General features: G+C 44.3%; 3 protein-coding genes across 4 annotated transcripts; 2 read left to right on the forward strand and 1 right to left on the reverse strand.

Moving 5' to 3' along the window:
- Positions 1-451: 451 nt before the first annotated feature.
- Positions 452-16,190, forward strand: ahcyl1 (adenosylhomocysteinase-like 1). Of its 2 annotated transcripts, none has more exons than XM_080469825.1 (17): positions 452-1,050; positions 7,569-7,683; positions 8,636-8,779; positions 9,442-9,542; positions 9,632-9,734; positions 10,238-10,332; positions 10,406-10,512; positions 11,136-11,252; positions 11,380-11,443; positions 11,546-11,634; positions 11,821-11,891; positions 12,061-12,155; positions 13,373-13,471; positions 13,645-13,713; positions 13,798-13,876; positions 14,713-14,833; positions 14,924-16,190. In XM_080469825.1, exons 1-17 carry the CDS (start codon positions 859-861, stop codon positions 14,928-14,930), a joined length of 1,668 nt encoding a protein of 555 aa, XP_080325951.1. In that variant the 5' UTR covers positions 452-858; the 3' UTR covers positions 14,931-16,190. The 2 variants fall into 2 exon arrangements, with proteins under 2 accessions (XP_080325951.1, XP_080325952.1); XM_080469826.1 differs by lacking the exon at positions 452-1,050 and adding an exon at positions 5,201-5,321.
- A 595-nt stretch (positions 16,191-16,785) lies between these two features.
- Positions 16,786-20,028, reverse strand: LOC308113077 (heat shock 70 kDa protein). The gene is made up of 2 exons (XM_080469015.1): positions 19,838-20,028; positions 16,786-19,167 (listed from the first exon to the last, which is right to left on the reverse strand). The coding sequence occupies exon 2, from the start codon at positions 19,143-19,145 to the stop codon at positions 17,226-17,228; it is 1,920 nt and encodes a 639-aa protein (XP_080325141.1). The 5' UTR covers positions 19,146-19,167; positions 19,838-20,028; the 3' UTR covers positions 16,786-17,225.
- A 50-nt stretch (positions 20,029-20,078) lies between these two features.
- Positions 20,079-24,215, forward strand: LOC308113078 (heat shock 70 kDa protein). Its single transcript, XM_080469016.1, has 2 exons — positions 20,079-21,158; positions 21,829-24,215. The coding sequence occupies exon 2, from the start codon at positions 21,851-21,853 to the stop codon at positions 23,768-23,770; it is 1,920 nt and encodes a 639-aa protein (XP_080325142.1). The 5' UTR covers positions 20,079-21,158; positions 21,829-21,850; the 3' UTR covers positions 23,771-24,215.
- The last annotated feature ends 3,551 nt before the right edge of the window (positions 24,216-27,766 follow it).

Consider the following 27,766-nt stretch of genomic DNA (forward strand, 5'->3'; position numbering starts at 1 on the left):
TGGCAGCCGTCTTGTTTTGGGAAATTAACTAGTTTCTATTGTGGATCAGAGAATAAGTTATTGCAAGTAAAAACTGTGTTTATAGACATTTCAGAGTTGGCTTAATTAGTAGAAATGAAAATGGGATTTCTACATAATATTCTTAAAGATATAAATGCATCATAATTCATTTGTATGATTCTGTAAAGTACCAATAGCACTGAAACAAGACACTATTATGATAAAGCAGTCTATAATTTAAAGTCTCAGTGCTTCTGCAAACCTTATAATTGTAATACAATCCTAATCCAGTTGAGTCTTAATCAAACCCAGTGTTTGTAGTGAAACAACAGACAGGTATTTCCCCCTTTGATAGGACCGCTCAGGCTCCACTCAGCCAATCAGAAGCTCTGGAATAAAGACAATCAGCCAATCGCGGAGAAGGAGGCGGGACTTACTACCCCGGTAGGTTGTCCCGCCGCAGCTTTTGGTAACGAAACATCTACGCTTTCGAGTATCAAAGTAACGAATATACTCTATGTGGGCACTTGTCATGCGGGTAACGAGTAACGGCACTCCCTCTGGTGGCTGGTTCAGGTGGCAACCTCCAGCCGCCGCCGCCCCGCCCCTCGGTGATGTTTCTGCCGGTGGATGACAGCGGAGCTGCGGGACGGACGGAGCCACTCTCAGACAAACTACCGACGCGACACAACTCGGCTCCGAGAGGACGACTCGGCTCATTTGTCGTCCTTTTTTTTTTTTAAAGTGTCGCGTCGCGAGGAGGTACCGTTAGACTGAACTCTTCGCGGGGCAGCCGGTGTCTCTCTCCTCCTCCTCCTCCTCCTGCTCCTCCTCCAGGTACCCGGGCCGGCGGATGCGATGACGGACGCGGCCGTGGAGAGCAAGACGGAGCTGAAGCAAGCCACCAAATATGTCAAGGAGACGGAGAACGTAGCGGAGAAATACTCCGCGCTCACCGTGAGCAAGAACAGCAGCGACGTGAACATGAACGTCGGGGAAATGCCGTCGGCAGCGTTCACCGCAGTCCCCACGCTGAAGTCCGTCAAGAAGGTAAGAATTAAACGTGAGAGACCCCAGCGTGGGCACCGGGGGGGTTAAGCACGTGTGATGGAGAGGGGGGGGGGCACGCGCTCACGTTGGTGCAGCACACTGCAGTGAAGAAGAAGCACCGCACTCCGATATTAACATGATATTTACTCTCAACCTGAAGATCACTGCAGCTTCAGTGGATGAACTCATTCCCAGGGAAAAATAAAAATAATCACCACACTCTGAAATACCAGATTCACGATTACTGAGGAAACAACATATAATTTTAAGAGAGACTTTCATTGGGGCTGGATTATTGCTGAAGTCGTGTAGCTTTCCTGTTTGTCTGAATCAACATCATGCCAAGATCCCGGAGTCAGGAAACAGCTCAAAGCCAAAGCTGATCCTCTAAATCTGTGTAGTAACATGAGTTACATACCTGAGCTTAGAGGGGGGGGGGGGGGGGGGGGGGGGGGGGGGGGGGGTCTGCACTCCCACGAGCTACTGCAAGACATCTAAATCAAACTAAAACTGCCAAAGTTAAATGGATTTGACTTATATTGTCCCATTTCCAATGCTTGAGCAGTCCCCCAAATACGCTTGCTCAAGGACACTTCGACATTATTCGAACCTGCAACCTTCCGATTCAGAGATGACCGCTCTACCAACTGGAGCAAAGCTTTAATATTTGTTAAGGTCATCATCCTCATGAATCCATATCGCATTGCTCGTTCCTTGCTTGGTGATACATCATTGCATTGTTCGGGTGTGCGATAGAGAAATGAATTGTTTGCACCTGTGAGAAGAGGCTTAGGGTTTCTTGGCTGTGGTACAATGGGACAAAAGACGGAGGCTCTCCTCAGGTTGGCTTTTCACATCCTTACAGATCCGCCGCTGTGAGCGAAACCTGGCAACAGGTGCTGGATAAATGCCGCACAGACAGGCTTATTTAGTTTTCCTCAGAACAAAAGCCCTCGGACATTTCAAGGATGGACCCATTCCACATAAAAAGTTGTTCTTGTTTCTCCATGACGGATAAACGGAAACGGATAATTCTTATTCTACATTTCCAACTGTAATGAGATATTTCCTTTCCGTCAAGGTGACTTTGACTCGTAACAGCAGTGTTTCTCACTCATGTTGTCACAATTATAACATCTAATTCCATGTTTTCTTGATCAAACACACCAGATTGAACTGAACTGTTACAGCTCGTCACTTTGAATAAGGTGTGTTTGAGACATTATGAAGAGAAACAAACTTATTCAAACAGAATGAATCGCCATCTTCTTGACATGTTATATGGATTATGATTTTAGAAGTGAGTTCACCACAAATGTAATGATTTCGATGTAATAAAGCTATCGATACACAGTATTTTCTTTTTAAATTTCTGGATATGAAGTAATTGTGAACTCTATCAAAGTGGTATTTATGTGGATGTTTAGTCACCTCAGCAGTTATTTTGGTTGTGTAGATTAATTTGTGTCTGAGCATTTCACATGAATATAACCACAAGAGCTGAACCGATTAATCTGACTTATGAAAACATGTATTTTCCCAGCAGCGGGGCTCGTAGACTTCACAATATTGGCTCCGACTCCCCGTCTGACGAGGCAATAACATGTGGACCGCGGATCGCCTCGGGGAGCACGATTGAAAACATATTGGATGGTCGGAATGTTGACTGCGCTTATGAAAACAAAGCGGCGTGTTATGAATAAATGTGAGAAGCCGGTGTCAAACTGAGCTGCCTGTAGAAAGTAAAGGAAAAAAAGAACCGATTTTTTTTTTTTTTAGGTGGGAGAAAACTAATGAAAGTCCTTTTCGGGTGACTGCTGCTGCATTGTCACGTAATCCGACAGGGAAAACACAATCAATGATTCAAATTATAGATGAGCGTGTGCGTGTGGGTGAGTCAAAGAACATCACTGCTGTGCCTCATCGCTCTCTGGATGCATCCAGCAGTTATGTAAGACCCCCCCCCCCCGGGAACGGGACTCTCTCACTGTGGGTCTGCTCATGCAACATAATTTTCCTCTGAGCCCTGCCAGCCGTTTTACATACAGTCTGAAATGCGTGTGCCTGAAGGTGAAACGCAACGGCCTGACATCGCTCATCCCGGGTGGACTGCGTCGACCCGTCGTGAATCGGGTCATTGCCTTCGCCAGCGAAAGTTGGGCGAGAAGGTTATGTTTCCGGCTGCTTGTGCTTATTTATTTATTTATTCATTGGCTTGTATGTATGTATTTTACCGACTTTTCGCAAAAACTACTGACCCAATTTACATGAACTTTGCAGGGATGATTTGTCATCATCCAAGGACCAATCAGTTTCATTTTGGGACGATAACGACTAACAGTTTCCGAAACTGCAAACAAAAATTCCCATACAAAGCGGATGGGAGAGGCACCTCATGGAGGAAATCAAAGGAGATCAGCATCTGTTGCCATGGAGACGCTCCCTGCTCAGTGTTTCACACAGTGATGTAGCTACCTGACCTACCTAGTAAGTAGGGCTGGTTGATTTAAAAACAATAGTGCAGTGACTGGCAGCTATGGCACACAACCATTTAAAAACAAAACAAAAAACAATGATTGTTTTGAAGAAAATTTTGATTTTCGATTCGATTTTCTTTTTCAATGCACTTAAAAATGACTGCAGACATCAGATATATTGTCAAAAGTGCAACTTAAATGCTGTGATTGTACTCAGAGCTAAAATACATATAAACAATCACAAACATTTAAACTTTAACCAGGTTTAAGCAAAAGTGCTACAGCAACTACGGAAACCCACAAGGAATGGTAGAACGGAACGTGAAAAATGCCGAAAAACTGTGTGGGGGGTGTGGGGGGGGGGGGGGGGGGGGGGGTGGAGGGGACTTGAATTTGCTAAATAAAAATATTAGCACAATCTGAGCTGAGCACGCCGAAGCGCTTCTATAAAAATAACCAGAACCGAAGTACATGAAACATTTCTGACTGTGGTTCCTATCAGCCGTGGGCAAAAATAACTCGCACCGTAGTTTCTTTCGAGGGTTTTCTGGAAGTGTAAACTCGACTTCGTGCGCACAGGTACCGCTCTGTGTTGCTCTGGCAGTTCTTAGCACCGGGGGAAAAGTCGCAATAAGATGAGAAATGTAGCACATCTATACTGACTAGTTTCCTCATTTTCCAACTGTGTTCTCAGTTTTATCTCTTATTTCAGTGAGTTATTAGCGTTCTAGATTTCTCATCTCCAACAGGAATGATTTTTACATTTTTTGGGGCTCAAATTAGAACAATGCTTTTTACCATGTTTGTTCATAAAATACAGTTATGCGTTAGACTGAAATTGCTTAGAAGTCATAGTTCATGTTTAAAGTCCAAAGACTTTTAGAGGATTAGCACACGATATATAATCATTCATCAGGCTTCGTTGCAAACGGGTGCCGTCGTTGCACTTGCAGACCTGGGAATCGGACCGTGTGCCCGCTCAGTGAGCGAGTGCAGTTAAGTGTAGTGTAGATAAGTAGTTAGTCTCGCCTTATGTCAGGCACATGTTGAGCCGTTACACCACCGACTGACAGTCACACTCTACAGCTTAAGTCTGTGACCTGGCCTCCTATCGAAGAGAGAAAGAGTATTTTTAGCTGCAGGATGGGACGCCTATTGATGCAGCAGAGAGCTAATGGAAACCGAGTTTAATTCCTCCTGTCAATCCCCTTTTTATTTAGGCGTCCAAATTAGGATTGCTGGCTGAGAGTAAACGCTGCAGTAATAGTGTTTTTTGTTGTTGTTTGTTTTTATGTGTGCGGTTTGTGTATACCTTTTCTTTTTTCTTTTTTTTTTCCTATTTCTGAATTTCTCTGCATTTGCAGCTTCTTCCCATATTTGCTCTTTCAGCACTTAAAATTATCGTAAAAACACAACCTACAGACTTTCGCAGCTGGTTGTCAAGGGCAAAGCCGGAGAGAGTGAGAGAGGCTCAGCTAAAATCGACCTCCTTTTCTCAGTAGAGGCCTCTCTTTTCCTCCCTCTCTCTCTCTCTTTCTCCCTCTCTCTCTCTCTCTCTCTCTCTCTCTCTCTCTCTTTCTCTTTCTCTCTCCAGGTTGGCCATTAGAAATCATGATAATAGGTGGGAACCTCCCCCCCGGCTCTGCCTGGGAGTGTTCAGGGATAATAGCATCAGGGACACCTAGTACCATCACACAGAGGACACACAGACTCAGGGAGGGTGTCTGGAAGGCTGGAGAGAGCAGGCAGTGACTGGCAGCTATGGCACACAAGCATGGGTTCGGGAGAGAAAGGGTGAGTTATTCCCAATCTGTCAGAAAACTTGTCTCGCATACTGATTTTTTATTTTTTTTAAGGAGACTGGATTTCCCAGTCAAAGAGGAGAAACTCTCAGCATGCAAAACTTCTCCCTCCTCTTTGCAGTTTGCTGAAAAGTTTTAAGTTTGACTTGCAGGGAAAAGAGAAAAAAAAAAATCAATTGAAATGCAGCTCGGAGGGAGAAAACCTCCAAACTTAAAGTGGCACAGTTCGGCTTTGTGGCCGACTCCTGTGTAAGGCGAGCGGAAACACAACGCTGAGCGATTCATCATTAATCGCATTAACCCCTTCGATGCCGCCTCCATCTCAATAAACCGAGGCGGAACAAAGCGAGACATTCAAGACTGTGAAAACTTTCCCGCTGAAGCCTCGGGAGCCCAAACTGATGCAAAGTAAACATAAGAGCAGTTATTTAGTCAGAAAATGAGACGCATCACGCGTTCAATTGTGAAAATAAAGATGTGCAGAGACTGCCTCAGCTTCATCCCAGTTTATTTGTCCTGACGCTGCAGGTTGACGAGGCCCGGCTGTCACAGAGTTTAGAAAGCTGGATTGTGAGATATGAAGTTGCTGTTGACTGAGGTACATCTTATAGAGTTTGTCGTAAATATCCGTCATATTTCTCATTTGCTGTCGTGTCATTACTCTTCAATGTCACACTCTTTATTACTGTCGTCCGTCTGGCATTCGTCTGTTCCCAGATTCATCCTCTGTGTGTTGTGTCAACTCCGGCAGCCGCCGCTTCAGTTTGTAGTCCAAACACATGATATGGACATTTGAAATAGGAAGAGGGGTTAAATCTCGCCGGACTGTCTCAGTGAGTGAAGAATTTTATCACTGAGGTGAAGTGAAAGTTAAAGATCTTCACGGACGGACTCGGGTGTAAAGTCGCATCCCAACACTGCGATGGAGTCACGTGATCACAGACACAAAGGTCGGATCCGGCAGAAGACCTTTAAACGGATGTCACGAGGTTTGACCACGCTTGACCCGTAACGGTGTATAGTGTAAAAACGCCGCTCAGCGTTTCACGGCGTCATTCTGCATGAGGAGGGCTGTGAGAAGGACGTGAAACGTGCCCGTGGATTCTGACATGAAACCACCAAAACACATGAAGGGATTCTTGGAAAAGCAGAACAAGAGTTGGTGCAGGACGTGTGTCTGTGTGCCGCACTTTCCTGAACCTTCAAGTCGAAGTCTTTTATTTATCACACACAACAATTATACAGAGTATGATAATGTACAGGGAAATGCTTTGAGTGTTTTTTACAGGATAGAAGAATTAAAAAATAAATAAATAAAAGAATTCAGAAAAATCTAAATTTAGAACATAAGTAAAGAAAATAGCACACTATATTACAATATTGGTAATAATAATAAAGGAAATTAAGACACATGAAAGATAATAGATAAATAGTTAAATGAAGGTTGACCAGTGTCAATAGTGCAAGTTCACAATATAGGCAAACTGTCAGTGGTGTTCAGGTTTATTTTTGTTGGAAGATAAACCTGTAATCGTGGCGGTGTGGCCATCATACAGCCCAGTAAACTACTTATCATGAAATTGACTGTATTTGAAGAGCATCTTGTCGATATAGTAAAAAAATATTCTGCAAAGCAATAAAGAAACGACGACTTCCTCGTTACGTCATGACGCGCACCTGCAGTCTATTTCAGTAAAATACTGCATGTATCAGTTCTTTGTGCCGCCGTCTAGAAACACTTTGGTTTATACCAGAAGCAGGTATGTAAGAGTTATGAAAATAAAAAAAAAAACTAACAAAAAAACCCCAAAACATTTCTTTTGTGGTTTGGAACCACAACCTCAAAAGATTGAACAGTTGAGACTTTTATTAAAATGCCAGGCCAGAAAACATCCCAGCTTCACTGCTTGTGATCCAATTTATGCGTCTCCGGATCTTTGATCTCGGTTCCTTTGAAGGGCTGATTTGACACAATGAATCACAACCAGGAACAAGTGAAGCCGGTGAACAAGACATAAATCACTGAGCATCAGGGAGCGTTTAAAAATAGGCCCCAGCTCCCGTCTCCCATCGTCCACCTGTGATTTCCTATTGCAAGGACCGCTTCAGTGTCTCACATGAGTCTAATAATATAACAAAGAGTGTGAATGCATGTTTGAACATTTTCCGTCCTGCAGACGCTTCGCCGCATTAGTCGTTGAAGCTTGAGTGTCATCTTGTTCTGTTCTTTCCCGTCCAGATTCAGTTTGCAAACGCAGAAGACAAACAGGAGTTCACCAAGTATCCGACCAAAGCAGGCCGGCGCTCCCTCTCTCGCTCCATCTCACAGTCGTCCACGGACAGCTACAGCTCAGGTACCGGACGACTAAACGCTTCATGTACATCTGCTTATGAATTTCACACAAGGAAGCGTGTATATCAGGGGTGTCAAACGTAAGGCCCGTGGGCCAAAACCGGCCCGCAGGAAGCTCCGAGCCAATCAAGCAAATGGCAAAAATCTTAAAGAACACATCGATTTTTTATAAATGAATTTACTAAGTGTAGCGGACATGACACAACACTGAGACCCGAGCTGAGATATCGGTGGCGCTGCCATGAAAGATAGCAATCTAGCATGAGCCTGAAAGCCATGCTGTCATGGTGAATTTGTAAAAATACCCATAATGCAACTGCTATTGGAGACGGTTTTAGTTTTTTTGTGGACATTTTACATCTTTGAAATTTGCTTCATGTTGAGATTATAGTTATTTTCTGCAGTTACTGTTTCCTTTTACAAAAATATAAAAATTTAATTCAACTTTATTTATAAAGCACCACATACAACACAGTCATTTCTACGTGCTTTTAGCAAGAGGGAAACCCAACAAATCCACATTAGCAAGCATCGGCGACGGAGGAAAAGAAAAACTCCGTCTAACAGGAAGAAGCCTCTGCAGAACCAGAACCGGGGGTGGCGGCTTTCTGCTATTCCGGTTGGGGTGAGAGGAGAGAAAAGGACAGGACAGACAGACAGATTGGGGTAGGGATACAGATTTTCATCACATATACTCAGCGCCGCAACGACAAAAGAATCTTTTAAACTTTATATTTAAAGGTTATTCTACCAATATTCTACTAGTCAGACTATGTGGCCCCTGAAGTGAAATATGTTTGACAGCCCTGGTGTACGTCAATAAATACATTATACACAAAAACAGATACAAGTTCCAACTTTTGCACAATGGATTTAAAGTATAGCTTTCATAATTGTCTCTCTTGTGTGCTTCTTCTCTTCAAAAATGGCCCTTTGTGTTGTCCGTGTCCCAGCTGCGTCGTACACCGACAGCTCCGACGATGAAACTTCCCCCCGGGACAAAGCGCAGGTCAACACCCACGGCAGCAGCGACTTCTGTGTGAAGAACATCAAACAGGCTGAATTCGGTCGCAGAGAAATTGAAATTGCAGAGCAAGGTACATCAGACACGGCCGGCTGGTTTATTTATCTCCCTCTTCCATCCATCTTCTATCGCGCTTCATCTGATTCGGGGTCTCGGCAGGGCGAAGTCAGGTTACACCTGGACAGTGCTGTTTTTACTCATCACTCCGTACCTTCACTGGGAAAGCGAAGTCACCGTGATGCAGGCGAATAATAGACTTGCTGTCGTTACTTCTCATACAAACGTATCTACCTGTTGCGACATGAGCTCCCTGATCTGTATCGCATGGTGTCTTTTTGATGATGGTCTCGTTCTGCTGATTTCACTCCGGTTCATCACCCAAGGCCAGGGCAGCGTCGGAAACACAATCACCTCTATTCACTGTTTGTTAAAAATGCTGCTTCCTCAATTACGTGAACTCTCCCTCCCTCCCTCCCTCCCTCCCTCACTCTCTCTCTCTCTCTCTCGCTCTCTCTCTCTCTCTCTCTCTCTCTCTCTCTTTCTTCAGTCTTTTGTTGTTTACTTCGCCCGATGAGTGTGCGTGAGTGTTCTTCAGACTTAAATCCAACGAGGCAACAGCTGCTGCTGGCACTGCTGCTGTTGCTTTCCAGTCATTCTCCATTTTACCTGACGTTCTTTCTCTCCCCCCATAACAAAGCGTGACCCTCCTGGTAACATGCAACTGCTCCTCCACAGACATGTCTGCCTTGATCTCTCTGAGGAAGCGAGCTCAGGGCGAGAAGCCGCTGGCCGGGGCGAAGATAGTGGGCTGCACCCACATCACTGCCCAGACAGCAGTACGTCCTCTCGTCCAGTTTTTACCTGATATAAATCCCCCCCCTCCCCCTTTTAAGGGAGTTAATAAAGTGTTTCTTCTCTACGGTAGGTCCTGATTGAAACGTTGGTCGCTCTCGGGGCTCAGTGTCGCTGGACTGCCTGTAACATCTACTCCACTCAGAATGAGGTGGCTGCTGCGCTTGCTGAGACGGGTTAGTCTTTTTTAGCTCATCAACATATGATTTTAATTGTGAGACTTCTACTAGTGACTCTGGACTGGCTGCCTGTGTGTCAGAAGATCCACTTCGAAATCTCCCTTCTAGTCAATAGAGTTTGAATGGTCTCGGGCCTAAATACATTTCAGACTTACTTATGGTAGCATATGAAACATCCAGATTTACTAAGTGTCCCCAGAGTCAGAAGAAACAAGGTGAATCAGCTTTTAGTTCCTACACTCCTCATCGGTGGAACAAACTTCCTGCTGACACACTCGCTTCTCTTTACATCAGGACTGGAAACACTCAGTCAGTGTTTCTTGGAACCGAAATGCTTTTGTTTTGAATCAAAATGTTCCGTCCGTCTTCAAAGTTGCTTAAGCTTTAATGTACCTTGAAAATAAACCGACACGGTTCGTTCCTTTCTCTGCGATGCATCGCTAATGGACCTGTTGTGCAGGCTACCCATAAGTATGTGTGTGTGTGTTTTCTGACCGCAGGGGTTCCTGTGTTTGCATGGAAGGGCGAATCCGAGGACGACTTCTGGTGGTGCATCGATCGTTGTGTCAACACGGAGGGCTGGCAGGCCAACATGGTATCGTGTGGACACTTTACCACACATCTAAGTTTATTTTCTCTGGGTGTTAATCCTCGTCTTGCTCTTGAAGATCCTGGATGACGGTGGGGATTTGACTCACTGGGTGTACAAGAAGTATCCCAGTGTCTTCAAAAAAGTCCGAGGCATCGTGGAGGAGAGCGTCACCGGGGTTCACAGGTGAGATGCGGCTCTGTGTTTGTTTTTGAGCTCCTACTGCTTTCCGGTATCATTTAATGAGCTTCTCCTGTTTTGATTGTGGCCACAGCTTTGAGAGTTACCAGTAAATGTCAGAGAGGAATCGCCTTATCGTCTGCGTAGCGCTGTCAATGAATAATAACAACCGCAGCCAAGTCATTACTAAAGCCGTAAAACGACTTGAGTCTTTAAGACTTTTCATGGCCAATAAATATGAATTATTGTTGTAAAAGGACAATAACAATTGCGATCTATCACAATGTGTGTCGACAGTAAGTTTGACCAGTGTGTGTTGTTGCACTGCAGTTTTTGTTTGCAAAATGTTTTCAGTATTTTAAATTATATTAATTTATACTATATTTTAAAGTAAAATGTCCAAAAACATCTGTAATTGTTGAATTATACAGTAAACTAAGCTCCTGTCTGCAGAAACACTTCATTAGTGTAATGGAGTTAATCAGAAGGCGGCTCCAGACAGTGAATGGTCACACAGGATCGTATCTTGGTGTGCGTGTGCGTGTGCGTGTGCGTGTGCGTGTGCGTGCGCGTGTGTGTGTGTGTTTGTGTTTATCTGCCTGAACCTGTTTCCACGTGTGTCCTCTCAGATTGTACCAGCTGTCTAAGGCTGGAAAACTCTGCGTCCCGGCCATGAACGTCAACGACTCGGTCACCAAGCAGAAGTTTGACAACCTCTACTGCTGCCGTGAATCTATCCTGGACGGGTGAGGAGAAGCATTGTTTGTTTGTAGTCGTGCCGTTGTTGGTCTTTATATCAAAGTTACTGTGTTTGGATTTAGAAAAAAGTGCCCCACGATCCTTCTGACGCTGATCTTTCCTCGTTTCTTGCAGCTTGAAGAGAACCACGGATATAATGTTCGGAGGCAAGCAAGTGGTTGTGTGTGGTTACGGAGAGGTGACTCAGTCTGTAATGTGAAAACATCTCATTGTAGAAGGCGTGAGTGGGCTCTCGCCGGTGCGGCAGACATTTCGATGAAACTCTCATGTGCTCACTTAGGTGGGAAAGGGCTGCTGCACTGCTCTTAAAGCCCTCGGAGCCATTGTGTGCATCACGGAGATCGACCCCATCTGTGCCCTGCAGGCCTGGTGAGTCATTCCATCTCACATCAAACACGGACCGGGCTTTTTGCTTCTGTGGCGGCCAATATTGAAATAAGTGCGCTAGAGGACAAACAAGCTGGTGTTATTATCATCATCATCGTTATTGGCAGTGCTTCTTTTCTCTCTCGTTCGCTTGAGCTCATAAAAATTTCTGCAAATGTCTGCGTGCAGCATGGACGGCTTCCGAGTGGTCAAGCTGAGCGAGGTCATCCGGCAGATGGACGTGGTGATAACGTGCACTGGTACGGAGCTGCATGTGGCGACGGCCATTACTTCTGCTTTGATAATCAGCATTTCCACCAAACAAGAGCATTGCCCTTTAAATGTTCCGGGTGACAACGGGTCGTGTTCAAGGCGCACTGCCACCTCCACAATTCCCTTCATCCAACACTTTTTTTCCTTTAATTGTAGGCAACAAGAATGTTGTGACCAGAGAGCAGCTCGACCGAATGAAAAACGGCTGCATCGTCTGCAATATGGGACACTCCAATACTGAGATTGATGTGGTAATGTAACCCTGTGTGTGTTTATTTAAAAAAAACAAATAAAAAATGCCAGGAATTTCTGTCTCCTGAGGACATGTAATGGTCCCTCGTGGTTAAAAACACTCTGCAAGGGTCAGTCTTCTTCGAAAAAGGAGGACAAGTTCTGAGAGAACTGAAAGCAACAGAAAAGTCAAAATGGAAAATAAATAGCAATCCCTTCTTCTTTGTGACTGGAAATGATTCAGTCGCCTACACACACATTTATTTTTCTACCAGTTACCTTCTGCTGCTCAAAGTCGTTGCTTAAGAGTAAAATACACTTTCAGTAAAAAAAATCTGAATTCCTGCAATAAAGGATAAAGGCCAAAAGTGTCATTTGAATAAAATCGCCTCGATCTCAGATTCCTGCTGTCCTGCAACAACAACAACAGTAGACTAGAAACATTACTGTTCTTACTTGAGCAAAGGTGACAAACATAAAGCCTGTGGGCCAAAATCAGCCTGCAAGAGGCTCCAATCCGGCCAAAATGGTAACAATTTCAAAGAAAACCATGATTTTTTTTAAGCAAATTTCTTCAGAGTAATAACACAACACAACACTGAGACCCGAGCTGAGATCTCAGTGATGCTGCCGTGAAAGACAGCAGACTAGCATTAGTCTCAGAGCCATGCTGTCAGGGTAACTTTGTAAAAACACCCATAATGCAACAGCCATAGAGGTTTTCTTTGATGTTTCACAGTATTTTGCACCAGAAGGATTAATTAAAATTAATGTTGAGATAGTAGGAATTTTCAGGAGTAATTATTTGGCTTTGGTAAAAGAAAAGAATAGAATAGAATAGCAGCAGTGAAATGTTGTGACAGCAGTAAAAAACACACAATGGTAGAAAGTATAATGCAGCAGAGGTAAGATATGAATATATACATTCACATGTACTCTGCGCCACAAGAAAAACTTCAAAGTTAAAATTTTCTGTCCATATTTGTGTGTTTGACCCCCTTGGATGAGAGGATTTTGTTGAAAAGAGGTACAATCATTGACTCGCTTAAAGCTGAATGATTTGCTTCAAATCACTGTGACCTTAAAGCATTTCTTAAAAGTTTTCCCCAAATATTAAGGTTTTAGAAGCATTAATTCGTTTCATCCCATCATCTCTCATGCTCCAGTATTCTTGAGTTTGTTTTGTAGTTGTTGCCCACAAGACCAGAGGACAGGATGTTTCCTCTCCTGTCTGCAGGCGAGCCTCCGCAGCCCCGAGCTGACCTGGGAGAGAGTCCGCTCTCAGGTGGACCACATCATCTGGCCCGATGGGAAGAGGGTCGTCCTGCTGGCAGAGGTACTGTCCTCCTGCAGCTTCTTGAGGGTCACATTTCAAAAGGTGGTTTGATCAAACCAGATCAGCTATGTGACCAAAAGACCTCGTTCATGTTTTTTTTTGTTTTTATTTAATCGTCTGTGCTGAATTTGATGCCACTGCACACTTCAAAGTAGTTTTCTGATGACTTTCAGGGTCGCCTCTTGAATCTGAGCTGCTCCACTGTGCCCACGTTCGTGCTGTCGATCACTGCTACGACTCAGGTTGGTTGGTTTGTCCTGCAGCGGCGTCCCTGACTTCCCTGAGTGTCGTCATTGTGGTCACCGTGTGGCGTTTCTCACCTGCAGGCGCTGGCTCTGATCGAGCTCTTCAATGCTCCTGAAGGACGATACAAACAGGACGTTTATCTCCTGCCCAAGAAAATGGGTGAGAGTGAAGTTTTGTATGTTACCTCATAGATTCTGTTACATGTGTGTCATGGATACATGATATATCGGCCAATTTGAGCTATTAAAAAAAAAAAAATCGGTATCTGCAAGATGCTTTTTTTTTTTTTTTATAGATGATGAATATCAATATCTGTCATACCAGCATTATGAATATCTGTTATCGGCATAGGCCAACTTTCTCATTTTAAACACCAGTGACTTTGTGTTGCTCTTATAAAACAATGGTCATTGCCGCCACCTGATGGTTTCCTCCTACAACTAAGGCCTCGTTCACGCCCCAATTCAGATTTTTTGCTCAGAAGTGACTCACGTCCGACCTGTTTTATGGCCGTGTTGAAAGCTCCAATTCAGATTTTTTCACACTTGATCCAGGCCTCGATCATATGTGGTACCAATTTAGATATTTTTCTACATGCGACTGCTTCATCTTTGACGTGTGACTGACGTCACGGATAAGCGCCGGAGGAAGAGGCTCTGCCAAAACGATAAAACCTGCTTTTTTTCCTCATTCTCCTTCTTTTCGTCATTTTGTCTAGATTTTGTCGGCTCGTATTTAACAAACACTAGAAAATGGATCTACACGGGTTGACCGGCGTTGCCAGAAATGGCGGCATTGAGTCACATCTGGCAACCCTGGTGCTGACTGGCGTGTGCTCTGCGTAAACGACGTGCTTGGTGTGACTTCACTTCAAGAAATCGGATCCCAGCAAAAAAATCTAAGCAGAACTGAGCATCAAGACCTGCAGTGTGAACGGAGCCTAAGGCTCATTATTATCCAGGCGGGGCTGATTATCCTCTCTCTCTCTCCTCCAGACGAGTACGTGGCCAGTTTGCACCTCCCGAACTTCGACGCCCACCTGACGGAGCTGTCCGACGAGCAGGCGAAGTACATGGGCCTCAACAAGAACGGCCCCTTCAAACCAAATTACTACAGGTTGGAGTCACTGTGGTGTAAATCTCTCCCATATTGTCAACACATTTGATAATAAAATTGTGTTTTTTCTTCGTGTTTTCCCCTCCACAGATATTAATGAGAATCGCCTCGTCCCCGTCACACAGTTACCCCGGAATAAACAGAGATATCTATTTTATTTTCTGCTAAAAATGGATGACTTATTTTACTTATGCTGAATGTAACTTATGAAATTCACCTTAAAAGTAGTGTTATATCTTGAGAGTAAGACTTGTAGAAAACATATAATGTATCACCGACTAACATTTGACCCGTCTTCTTGTGTTTTATGTGAAACCTACTCGCATGCTTCGACGTGTCCGTACGTATTTAGTTGCTACCAAATCATGAGCCCGTTATTAACTCACGGTTATTGTTTTTTGTTTGTTGACCCTATTCATGCACAGTGCCAAATGATGGCTCTAAGAAAGAGAGAGGAGGGATATAATTTATGTTTGTCTGTCAGACACTTTTATGAGTACATTCCCTTGAACCACAACAAACTCTGTAATACAACCTGCATCTTTTTTTAAATGTTTGTTTTGCTTTAATCTCATCGTCTGGCGTCTGCATACATGCCTTAAAAGGTAACATCAAGTCATCCTCTTCATTTAGGAAAACCCCCATCAAGCATAGCCGTATAAACAATGTGATGAAATGTTTATTTCAGGAAGTTCTCGTGGCCTGCGGAGTGAGTCTTGAATTCCTGAGCGGCGAAGCACTTACTGCTTTTTCTTTCAACACGAAACATGAAAAACTTTCCCCACATGAGAAATATCCAGAATGTTAAAGAGAAAAGTCACTGCAGCTTTTAACGATCCTACCTTACAATCAGTATTTCCATTTGTGTTTCCTGAAGAGGTTTTTTGACTGGATGAGGCCTTTCGGGTAAATGGCATGAATGTGCCTTTAAATCACTCACTGGTAAATTTCAGCACTGTCTTTATGAAAACGTCCTTCTTTTTTTTGTTTGTTTCATTAAAATCACACTTATTAGTGGAACATAAAATGTTTTGATTCCATTGCTTCTGCTGGTAATTTGATCTCTAATGTAAGAGCTGTATGTTGGAAATAATATTAGACTTGATGTCTGGCATATGATTGTTGTTGAATTATCTGACTCTTTTATGCCAACTATGATAATATGTTATGTGATCAAAATGTCCTATATGTGTACACTATGTATTAAATGAATGCATTAAATTAGCAATAAAGCAAACGTTTTTAACAGGAAAGCGACTTTGAACAAGTCCAGAGTGTGTTTATGTCAAGAATCACGGCACCAGTCAATCTGTTTCACATTAATTTGGGAATAAATCCAAGATTAAGTTCTTATTAGTATCCGTGTTCTTATTATTATACAAAACTACTGCATGATCCATCAGGTAGCTGTTGCTCCACCCACTGTAGAAATCTGACAATCTGAGGTTGCCCCCTAGTGGATGCATCCATGTACAACAAATTTACCGGAGAACAAATGAACGAGCAGTTCTCTGATTAATGTAATTTTATTTAATCAATACTAGTGCAGAGACCGTTGAAGTAATTATACACTAAAATGTGTAGTTTTTTAAAATACCACAGAGAGGAAACTACTGAAAGAACAAGACACAAACAAAGAACAGTCCCACTAATAATTAAGATCTACATATATGCAGCAGAGGTCATGAAGTCGTTTTAATGTCAAGAAAACAAGAATAATAATCTAAGCCGCCTAATCTGTAATCAGTAAAGTTTTGCAATTTAATATATATTCCAATTTGCAAAGAGGTCTGATATTATTTAGTCATTAACACTTTAATTCAGTTGATATGGAAAGTTATTGTTTCAAACTTGGCTAAATACTGTCATTAGTTTATATATTGTTGGAACAATATATTTATAAAGCAGCATTAGTTAAAAAAGAAATAATCCACAAAGATGAAATAATGATTTTCATTCATGTTTTATTTCAAAGATGCACAAAACAATTAAACAGCTCACACCGATCAACCAAAAGACATGTGACCAAACAAACCATGAAAAAATAGCAGCAGAACAATATAATCTGATTGCATGTCTGAAAAGGAGTGTGAAGAACTATAACTTATTAAATCTCAACTTCTCCAGGAATATTTTTTTAGCTTCCACCTATTTAGTGATCAATTCATTCAAACCTGTTACAACAATTATATTGAGAATAATTCCCTGTTGAAAAGATTTTATTCAGACAATGTAATGGCACAGATATAAACTCTCTTTAAATATACATATATACAATGTACATCCATGAATGTAGATTATTTTGTTGCATGAGAGAAAATAACCGTGATGTCAGGAAGTTTGTATCAAACAATGGAGATAAATGTCATCAGAACCATGATAAGCCCCTGATTCAGTCCACTTCTTCAATAGTGGGGCCCTTGGAGCCGTCTTCTGAGCGCCCTCCACAGCCTCCAGATGGCGCTCCTCCCTGGTACAACTTGGTCACAATCGGCTTGCAAACCTTCTCCAGTTCCTTCTGCTGATGCTCGTATTCCTCCTTTTCTGCCAGCTGGTTGTTCTCCAGCCAGGAAATTGTGTTGTTGCACTTGTCGACCACCATCTTCTTCTCCTCCTCGCTGATCTTCCCCTTCATGTTCTCGTCCTCCACGCTGCTCTTCATGTTGAAGGCGTACGACTCCAGCTGGTTCTTGGCCGCGATCTTGTCTCGCTGGGCGTCGTCCTCGGTCTTGTACTTCTCCGCGTCCTGCACCATTCGCTCGATCTCCTCTCTGCTCAGGCGGCCCTTGTCGTTGGTGATGGTGATTTTGTTTTCTTTGCCGGTGCTTTTGTCCACAGCGGACACGTTCAGGATGCCGTTGGCGTCGACGTCGAAGGTGACCTCCACCTGCGGCACGCCTCGGGGAGCGGGAGGGATGCCAGTGAGATCGAACTTGCCCAGGAGGTTGTTGTCCTTGGTCATGGCTCGCTCACCTTCGTACACCTGAATCAGCACACCTGGTTGGTTGTCTGCGTACGTGGAGAAGACCTGAGTCTGCTTGGTTGGAATCGTGGTGTTTCGTTTGATTAAAGGCGTCATAACGCCGCCGGCGGTTTCAATGCCCAGAGACAAGGGAGCCACATCCAGCAGCAGCAGATCCTGAACGTTCTCAGAAGTGTCGCCCATGAGGATGGCGGCCTGCACCGCTGCGCCGTACGCCACGGCCTCATCTGGGTTGATGCTCTTGTTCAGCTCTCTGCCGTTGAAGAAGTCCTGCAAGAGCTTCTGGATTTTGGGAATTCTCGTGGAGCCGCCGACCAGCACGATCTCATCGATTCTGGATTTGTCCAGCTTGGCATCCTGCAGGGCTTTCTCAACTGGTTCCAGAGTTCCTCTGAAGAGCTCCGAGTTGAGCTCTTCAAAACGTGCTCTTGTGATGGAGGTGTAAAAGTCGATTCCCTCAAACAGAGAATCGATCTCAATGTTGGCCTGGGTGCTGGAGGACAAGGTCCTCTTTGCCCTCTCACATGCCGTGCGCAGCCTCCTCACCGCTCTCTTGTTCTGGCTGATGTCCTTTTTGTGTTTCCTCTTGAATTCTTCCACAAAGTGGTTGACCATTCGGTTGTCAAAGTCCTCGCCGCCGAGGTGAGTGTCCCCTGCCGTGGCTTTCACTTCAAAGATTCCGTCATCAATGGTCAGGATGGACACGTCAAAGGTGCCTCCTCCGAGGTCAAAGATCAGCACATTCTTCTCTCCTTTCTTGCCTTTATCCAGGCCGTAAGCAATGGCTGCCGCCGTGGGCTCGTTGATGATCCTCAGAACGTTCAGTCCAGAGATCACGCCTGCGTCCTTGGTGGCCTGTCTCTGCGAGTCGTTGAAATAAGCCGGCACGGTGACCACAGCGTTGGACACCCTCTGTCCCAGGTACGCCTCTGCTATCTCCTTCATTTTCACCAGAACCATTGAGGAAATCTCCTCAGGATAGAAGGCCTTGGTCTCCCCTTTGTACTCCACCTGGACTCGGGGTTTACCGTTGTCACTGATCACCCTGAAGGGCCACAGTTTCATGTCTGACTGGACAACCGAGTCGGTAAACTTCCTCCCGATGAGCCGCTTGGCGTCAAAGATGGTGTTGGTGGGGTTCAAGGCGACTTGATTCTTGGCAGCATCTCCAATCAGCCTCTCCGTGTCAGTGAAGGCCACATAACTGGGGGTCGTCCTGTTGCCCTGGTCGTTGGCGATGATCTCCACTTTCCCATGTTGGAAAACCCCGACACAAGAGTAGGTGGTGCCCAGATCGATGCCAATGGAGATTCCCTTTGCTGAGGACATCTTGCTGGCTGCTTTGTCCTTCCTACACACATACAGGACACATTGGAATTACATTTTTAAAGAAAGTGAAATTTCAAAAGTAGGAGATTTTTATTATCATGATCAGTGATTAAAACACTTATAAAGTTAAATACTTTCTGTCCAGGCTATGTTAAATAAAAGGCTCTGTGTCTTAAAAAGATGATTGATATACATTCATTTCAAGCATGTAAAGAAAAAAAACAAAACAAAATAAAAATAGAAAAACATTTAAATGTATAGGCAAATGTAGAAGAGACAACAATTTGTCTTCAATATGTGCTCATCTGGTTTACATGTTTGAAATGGAGTAGGAAGACGTGTAAACCTATTTATTCCTACCCCTCGGCATCTTTGTCATCAACTTCATTTTTTAAAAGTCAAACAAGAAGTTTTTCCTAATTCAACATGAATGTCAATCCAGTTATAAACCCAAACATCAACAGCTACACAGTTTTCTACAACAGTTTCATCACAACCATCAATCAGTGCAACAACAAACAAATTCTCACTGTCATCCCTAGAAGCCTTTAATTTAGGAGTTAAAACATTTTTAATTGAAATGATTAAAATCCAGCTACAGGTTCAAGATGACAGTCAACATCTTTAAGCATCAACATTTCTGCTCTGTTGCCATCATGAATCTCTATTTAGAAATTAAAAGCTGGACTTACTGTGAGTGATGCGTCTCTCGGTGAGCAGCTTCCTGTTGTCAGAGTTTGTCTCCTTGTGTTTCTTCTGAAACTTGTGTCTGGATTGACTCGGGCTGCTTGTGTTTATAGTGAAAGCAGGTTTCCAGAAAGCTCCCGGCTCCTCCCCCTATCCACACGCTGTCTGACTGCTCTTGTTATTATTAGAAAGTGCCGCCGCCTTCTCGATGCAGCGCGAGAGGTGGAGAAGATTCCAGAAGGTGCCAGTCACCCGAAGCTCATTCGAGAAGGAGGATGACTGTGACAGAACACAATGTGGGCAACGGAGCAGCAAGACTGTAACTACTATAATTGTGTCGGTTGATTATTTTGTTTATTGGCGAATTCAATATAACGACTTAGTTTATTTTGACGTCGGTGTTGTTTCGTATTACTCGTATCCGCGTTGGTGATTTTATTTTGAAACAGGATGTAGTACATATCGATTTCCGGATTCTCGTATAAGCTAAACTAACTTGACCCCGCACTGAAAAATCGATGTAAACAAATAGAGATTAATGTTTATCGTTACGTTTTTTAAGTTATTTTGTCCACCGTTTGGACTAACGGAGGCTTTTAGGACAATTTCCTTTATCCTGCAGCCAGCGAGGTGTTTGATTTCTGTGTTTTGCTCCAATTTAGTGTTGCTTCAATGATGTACGTGTTTTTCTAACTTTGTGATTATTGTAATGCATTTTACGTTTTTGTTCATTTTTCACGGTGGAATTGATGAAGGAGGAGAATGAAGAAGCTAAATAAACCAGTTGAAAGAAAACCACTTGTGTCTTGTGTCACTTGTGTCTGCTTCTGCTACGAAGGAATTACAAGAAATCTTTCAGGAATGACACATGAATGGTTTTTATTTATGGTCATAATTCAACAAAATACAAACACCAACACATTGAATTCACTTTAACTGACCAGGAAAATGAATAGGCTGAAGCCAGTGGTTTTTTTTGTGTCTGTCATATATGATTTTCATTCATTCATTGATTCATTAAGTCCCTGGGAGTGCCTTCCCGCTCCATTCTTCACATTGTGTTCCCTGACAGTCATCCTCCTTCCGGAATGAGCTTCAGAACACTGGCACCCTCTGGAATCTTCTCCTCCTCTCTGGCTGCAGCCAGAAGCTCCGAGGAGGAGGAGTCGGAGGAGGAGCAGGGGGAGGAGCCGGGAGCTTTCTGGAAACCTGCTTTCACTATAAACACAAGCAGCCCGAGTCAATCCAGACACAAGTTTCAGAAGAAACACAAGGAGACAAACTCTGACAACAGGAAGCTGCTCACCGAGAGACGCATCACTCACAGTAAGTCCAGCTTTTAATTTCTAAATAGAGATTCATGATGGCAACAGAGCAGAAATGTTGATGCTTAAAGATGTTGACTGTCATCTTGAACCTGTAGCTGGATTTTAATCATTTCAATTAAAAATGTTTTAACTCCTAAATTAAAGGCTTCTAGTGATGACAGTGAGAATTTGTTTGTTGTTGCACTGATTGATGGTTGTGATGAAACTGTTGTAGAAAACTGTGTAGCTGTTGATGTTTGGGTTTATAACTGGATTGACATTCATGTTGAATTAGGAAAAACTTCTTGTTTGACTTTTAAAAAATGAAGTTGATGACAAAGATGCCGAGGGGTAGGAATAAATAGGTTTACATGTCTTCCTACTCCATTTCAAACATGTAAACCAGATGAGCACATATTGAAGACAAATTGTTGTCTCTTCTACATTTGCCTATACATTTAAATGTTTTTCTATTTTTATTTTGTTTTGTTTTTTTTCTTTACATGCTTGAAATGAATGTATATCAATCATCTTTTTAAGACACAGAGCCTTTTATTTAACATAGCCTGGACAGAAAGTATTTAACTTTATAAGTGTTTTAATCACTGATCATGATAATAAAAATCTCCTACTTTTGAAATTTCACTTTCTTTAAAAATGTAATTCCAATGTGTCCTGTATGTGTGTAGGAAGGACAAAGCAGCCAGCAAGATGTCCTCAGCAAAGGGAATCTCCATTGGCATCGATCTGGGCACCACCTACTCTTGTGTCGGGGTTTTCCAACATGGGAAAGTGGAGATCATCGCCAACGACCAGGGCAACAGGACGACCCCCAGTTATGTGGCCTTCACTGACACGGAGAGGCTGATTGGAGATGCTGCCAAGAATCAAGTCGCCTTGAACCCCACCAACACCATCTTTGACGCCAAGCGGCTCATCGGGAGGAAGTTTACCGACTCGGTTGTCCAGTCAGACATGAAACTGTGGCCCTTCAGGGTGATCAGTGACAACGGTAAACCCCGAGTCCAGGTGGAGTACAAAGGGGAGACCAAGGCCTTCTATCCTGAGGAGATTTCCTCAATGGTTCTGGTGAAAATGAAGGAGATAGCAGAGGCGTACCTGGGACAGAGGGTGTCCAACGCTGTGGTCACCGTGCCGGCTTATTTCAACGACTCGCAGAGACAGGCCACCAAGGACGCAGGCGTGATCTCTGGACTGAACGTTCTGAGGATCATCAACGAGCCCACGGCGGCAGCCATTGCTTACGGCCTGGATAAAGGCAAGAAAGGAGAGAAGAATGTGCTGATCTTTGACCTCGGAGGAGGCACCTTTGACGTGTCCATCCTGACCATTGATGACGGAATCTTTGAAGTGAAAGCCACGGCAGGGGACACTCACCTCGGCGGCGAGGACTTTGACAACCGAATGGTCAACCACTTTGTGGAAGAATTCAAGAGGAAACACAAAAAGGACATCAGCCAGAACAAGAGAGCGGTGAGGAGGCTGCGCACGGCATGTGAGAGGGCAAAGAGGACCTTGTCCTCCAGCACCCAGGCCAACATTGAGATCGATTCTCTGTTTGAGGGAATCGACTTTTACACCTCCATCACAAGAGCACGTTTTGAAGAGCTCAACTCGGAGCTCTTCAGAGGAACTCTGGAACCAGTTGAGAAAGCCCTGCAGGATGCCAAGCTGGACAAATCCAGAATCGATGAGATCGTGCTGGTCGGCGGCTCCACGAGAATTCCCAAAATCCAGAAGCTCTTGCAGGACTTCTTCAACGGCAGAGAGCTGAACAAGAGCATCAACCCAGATGAGGCCGTGGCGTACGGCGCAGCGGTGCAGGCCGCCATCCTCATGGGCGACACTTCTGAGAACGTTCAGGATCTGCTGCTGCTGGATGTGGCTCCCTTGTCTCTGGGCATTGAAACCGCCGGCGGCGTTATGACGCCTTTAATCAAACGAAACACCACGATTCCAACCAAGCAGACTCAGGTCTTCTCCACGTACGCAGACAACCAACCAGGTGTGCTGATTCAGGTGTACGAAGGTGAGCGAGCCATGACCAAGGACAACAACCTCCTGGGCAAGTTCGATCTCACTGGCATCCCTCCCGCTCCCCGAGGCGTGCCGCAGGTGGAGGTCACCTTCGACGTCGACGCCAACGGCATCCTGAACGTGTCCGCTGTGGACAAAAGCACCGGCAAAGAAAACAAAATCACCATCACCAACGACAAGGGCCGCCTGAGCAGAGAGGAGATCGAGCGAATGGTGCAGGACGCGGAGAAGTACAAGACCGAGGACGACGCCCAGCGAGACAAGATCGCGGCCAAGAACCAGCTGGAGTCGTACGCCTTCAACATGAAGAGCAGCGTGGAGGACGAGAACATGAAGGGGAAGATCAGCGAGGAGGAGAAGAAGATGGTGGTCGACAAGTGCAACAACACAATTTCCTGGCTGGAGAACAACCAGCTGGCAGAAAAGGAGGAATACGAGCATCAGCAGAAGGAACTGGAGAAGGTTTGCAAGCCGATTGTGACCAAGTTGTACCAGGGAGGAGCGCCATCTGGAGGCTGTGGAGGGCGCTCAGAAGACGGCTCCAAGGGCCCCACTATTGAAGAAGTGGACTGAATCAGGGGCTTATCATGGTTCTGATGACATTTATCTCCATTGTTTGATACAAACTTCCTGACATCACGGTTATTTTCTCTCATGCAACAAAATAATCTACATTCATGGATGTACATTGTATATATGTATATTTAAAGAGAGTTTATATCTGTGCCATTACATTGTCTGAATAAAATCTTTTCAACAGGGAATTATTCTCAATATAATTGTTGTAACAGGTTTGAATGAATTGATCACTAAATAGGTGGAAGCTAAAAAAATATTCCTGGAGAAGTTGAAATTTAATAAGTTATAGTTCTTCACACTCCTTTTCAGACATGCAATCAGATTATATTGTTCTGCTGCTATTTTTTCATGGTTTGTTTGGTCACATGTCTTTTGGTTGATCGGTGTGAGCTGTTTAATTGTTTTGTGCATCTTTGAAATAAAACATGAATGAAAATCATTATTTCATCTTTGTGGATTATTTCTTTTTTAACTAATGCTGCTCTATAAATATATTGTTCCAACAATATATAAATTAATGACAGTATTTAGCCAAGTAAACTAGAATTTTCCATATATATATAAGTATTAATGACTAAATAATATCAGACCTCTTTTCATTTTGGAATATATATTAAATCTCCAAAACTTTACTAAAATCCTCAGTTTCTAAACCCAGTGCTTTCACTTTCTACTGTTTCATTCCACACTCAGGCAAGGCAAGGCAAGATTTATTTAAAGAGTACCATTCAAATACAAGGCAATTCACAGTGCTTTACAAAGAAATCCAAGAAATTAAAGAAATACAAAATAAAGAAATACATTAAAGCTTTAGAAGAAATTAAAGAAATTCTTTCTAATTTTCTACTGTTTAATTCCACACTCAGATTGTGGTAGCTGCTGAAGTGTGTACAGATTAGGATGCGCAGAGTTTTCTTCTTGTTTTCCTGACATTAAAATGACTTCATGACCTCTGCTGTATATATTCATTCATTCATTCATTCATTTCCTTCCGCTTATCCGTTTCCGGGTCGCGGGGGCGACAGTCTGAGCACCGTTGTAGGTACCAGATCTGTCCGGTGTAGGTACCAGATCTGTCCGGGCTACCAGATCTGTCCGGGGTGGGGTTTGCGCATGCGCCTGAGCTACCAGAGCTGTCCAGGGCGGGGCTTGAACCCACGCGTGGTGATGACGTTTCACATTATGGGGTTTGCGCATGCGCCTGAGCTGCCAGAGCGGTCCAGGGCGGGGCTTGAACCCGCGCGTGGTGATGACGTTTCACATTATGATTGGCTATGATGGCGTTTCGCATTTTTACTGGCTGCAAGTTTCTCCCGTCACAATATGAAGCTAACATTAGCTTTCGCAGTTAGCTTCGTAGCTCCGTGAAAAGCTAACAAGGCTGTGTGAGGTGAACAGGACGCTACGAGTGGTTTTATGCCTCTGAATGTCCCGAAGCAGCAGTGATCTGTCTGGTATAACTTCAGGAGAGTTTATGGAGAGTCTGGTGGTGCTTCGTCTGATTTCATGAAGTGTCCTTTTTTGCCCACTTAATGCTGTAAAGACATGTGATGGGTGACAGTGACATTTAGTCTGTTTGTCATATTTCAAGCACGTGAAACAATAAACGGAGTGTTTTCCAAACTGAAAATAAATATTGTGGCCACATGAATGAGAAGGAATGTACAGATATAATGTAGAGATAAGTGACTGTTTTCATTATATTACCAAATACATACACAATATTATAATATTGGACATAGCGACAAAGGTAGAATTCTTATGAAAAAGTTTATCCATCTATCGATCGATCGATCAAGCCTGTAATATAATTTGTTTATATGTATTTGCAGTAGATCATATTGTGTGCGACGTCATTGACAGGCGCAGGCACGAACTCCGCCCGGACCGATCTGGTAGCCTGACCGCATGCGCAAGCCCCGCCCCGGACAGATCTGGTAGCCCGGACAGATCTGGTACCTACACCGGTGCTGGCTCTCGGTCCGACGTGGACACCAGGTCTGGTCCGCCTGACGCTCAAGGAATGGGTGACGTCACGTGTCACTATTGTAAGAGGCAGGGGCATGTCTTCGCGGCTTGTCCGGTTCTAGTGAAAAAGAACGCTAAAGGCCCCTGCATACTCCCTTTTTGAACCCATAGGAACAAGAAGAAAATTCGGCAGTGACATCAGCCAGCTGCCGAAAAAAAAGCTTTTGCGGCAGGATTGTTCATACTCCGATAAGAAGCTGCCGAACTCGCAGGCCACGCCCCCTCGCAGAAGCCACATGTCTGTGATGCGGCGTTTAAACTTTTCAACTGAACAGTTTATTTCTCGCCTCCAGTGCTTTCAGTAATACATTTCTCTGAACTTTTTCAGTAATAAAAGAGAGTTTTTGTCCGAGCGCGATGTTGGTCCGGTATTAACTACAGGAGATGACAGCTATTCGTGATGCGTTCAGGTGCATCATGTAAAAGCCTGGACATTTTAACGAGCTGCGGCGCTCGTACAGTAGCGATGTTTACAAGCTAAATATGATTAAAATATGACTGATAGTCATGAGCGAACTGGAACACGCATGCGCAGTGCAGAAGTTTCGGCAGTGCGGCACCCACATAGTTCGACCAGGGTGGTTGGGACAGCCGAAACAAATGTCTTCGGCCAGAGGGAGCTGTCCGAAGGAAATGACGTCATTTTGTTCGGCAGGACCCCGCACTGGCGAACTTTCGTCTTGTTCTTATGGAGTATGAAGAGGCCTTCAGCCGGTGACTTCAGTCCACACTGTGTGCCCATCGAGTGAGTCTCAAAAACGCAATGATCTTGCTGCCGAAAAGCCTTTTTTGATGAATGGATTTGTGTCTCTATAAGGAGCAAGACGATCCTGCGTGATACGGCAGCCTCTGTCATTTATCCTTGCGCGGGTGTTTCCGTTGAGTCGTGCTACGGCTGTTGGTTCATATGTTCGGGTGCGCAGCTTTAATATGCGGGACATTGATGTTCCCCTGCACAGAATTGTGCATGAGTCGGACCTCTGGTCGGGAGACAATGTGTGTGCGTCCAAGCTTCCCGATATCGGGGGTGTCGATGATAATGGGGAACGACTTGGCTGGTGGCAGGCTGCGAGTTACCCCGAAGTGACGCCTGTCCCTGTTTGTGAGCGTCCGGACCAGTTCGCGCGGGTTTATCGGGACTTGATAACGTCTGGGGCCGTGGCGCACGCGGTGGCAAACACGTAAACCGACTTTGACTAGAAGGAGCAGTGGGGAAACCAGGAGCGACCACACCGGATGGGGGTGGCTTCCCACGATTCGGTCGATACATGAGCAACAACCGCCATTTTGGTGGCTTGCGTGACAGATGCGCCGAGCCGCGCGTCACTCTGGTGACAGTGGACAGGAGCTGTCCAGTTCAGCACCACCAGGTGTGGATGGCTTCGTGGTGGCGTTGACTTGAGAGCAGGTATTGTAATCATACATATTTGTGCGAGGACAATGTGGTGGCAGACGCTGTCCTGTCTTTAATTAATGGGTCCGTTGGGTGTTTTCTTTCTGGGTAGTTTGGCGTGGCTGTACCGGCCGTACTGTTTTCGCTTTTTATTTTCTCTCTGGGTCTAGTCAGGGTTCGTGTTTTTTTCCGTAGCTCGGTGTCGATACTGGTTCGGCGGCCCTGGACAGGGTTGGGCCATTGCCGCACCTGCCTGTTTCGTTTGGCCGGGCAGTCACGCCCATTTTTCAGTTAAACTTTTTCCTGTTCCGTTTGTTTGTTTGTTTGGTTTTTTTTGGACAGGTGGACGAGGCTCTCGTAAAAAGAAATCAAAGAAAATAAACTGAATGTGTAAAAACGTATGCCCTCGTCTCCCGTGTCCTAAAATATGTCCCCTCCCTCTTTGGGGTCGTAACAGACAGCATTGTAAAAACAAGTCGGACAAGACGAGCAATGTGAGAAAATGGTTCGAAAACACAAATGTGCTCCACTGTCAACATTGTTTTGGTGTTTTTTTTTAAATTATTATT

The sequence above is a fragment of the Lipophrys pholis genome, assembly GCF_963383615.2.
Source record: "Lipophrys pholis genome assembly, chromosome: 8".
Taxonomy (NCBI): Eukaryota; Metazoa; Chordata; class Actinopteri; order Blenniiformes; family Blenniidae; genus Lipophrys; species Lipophrys pholis.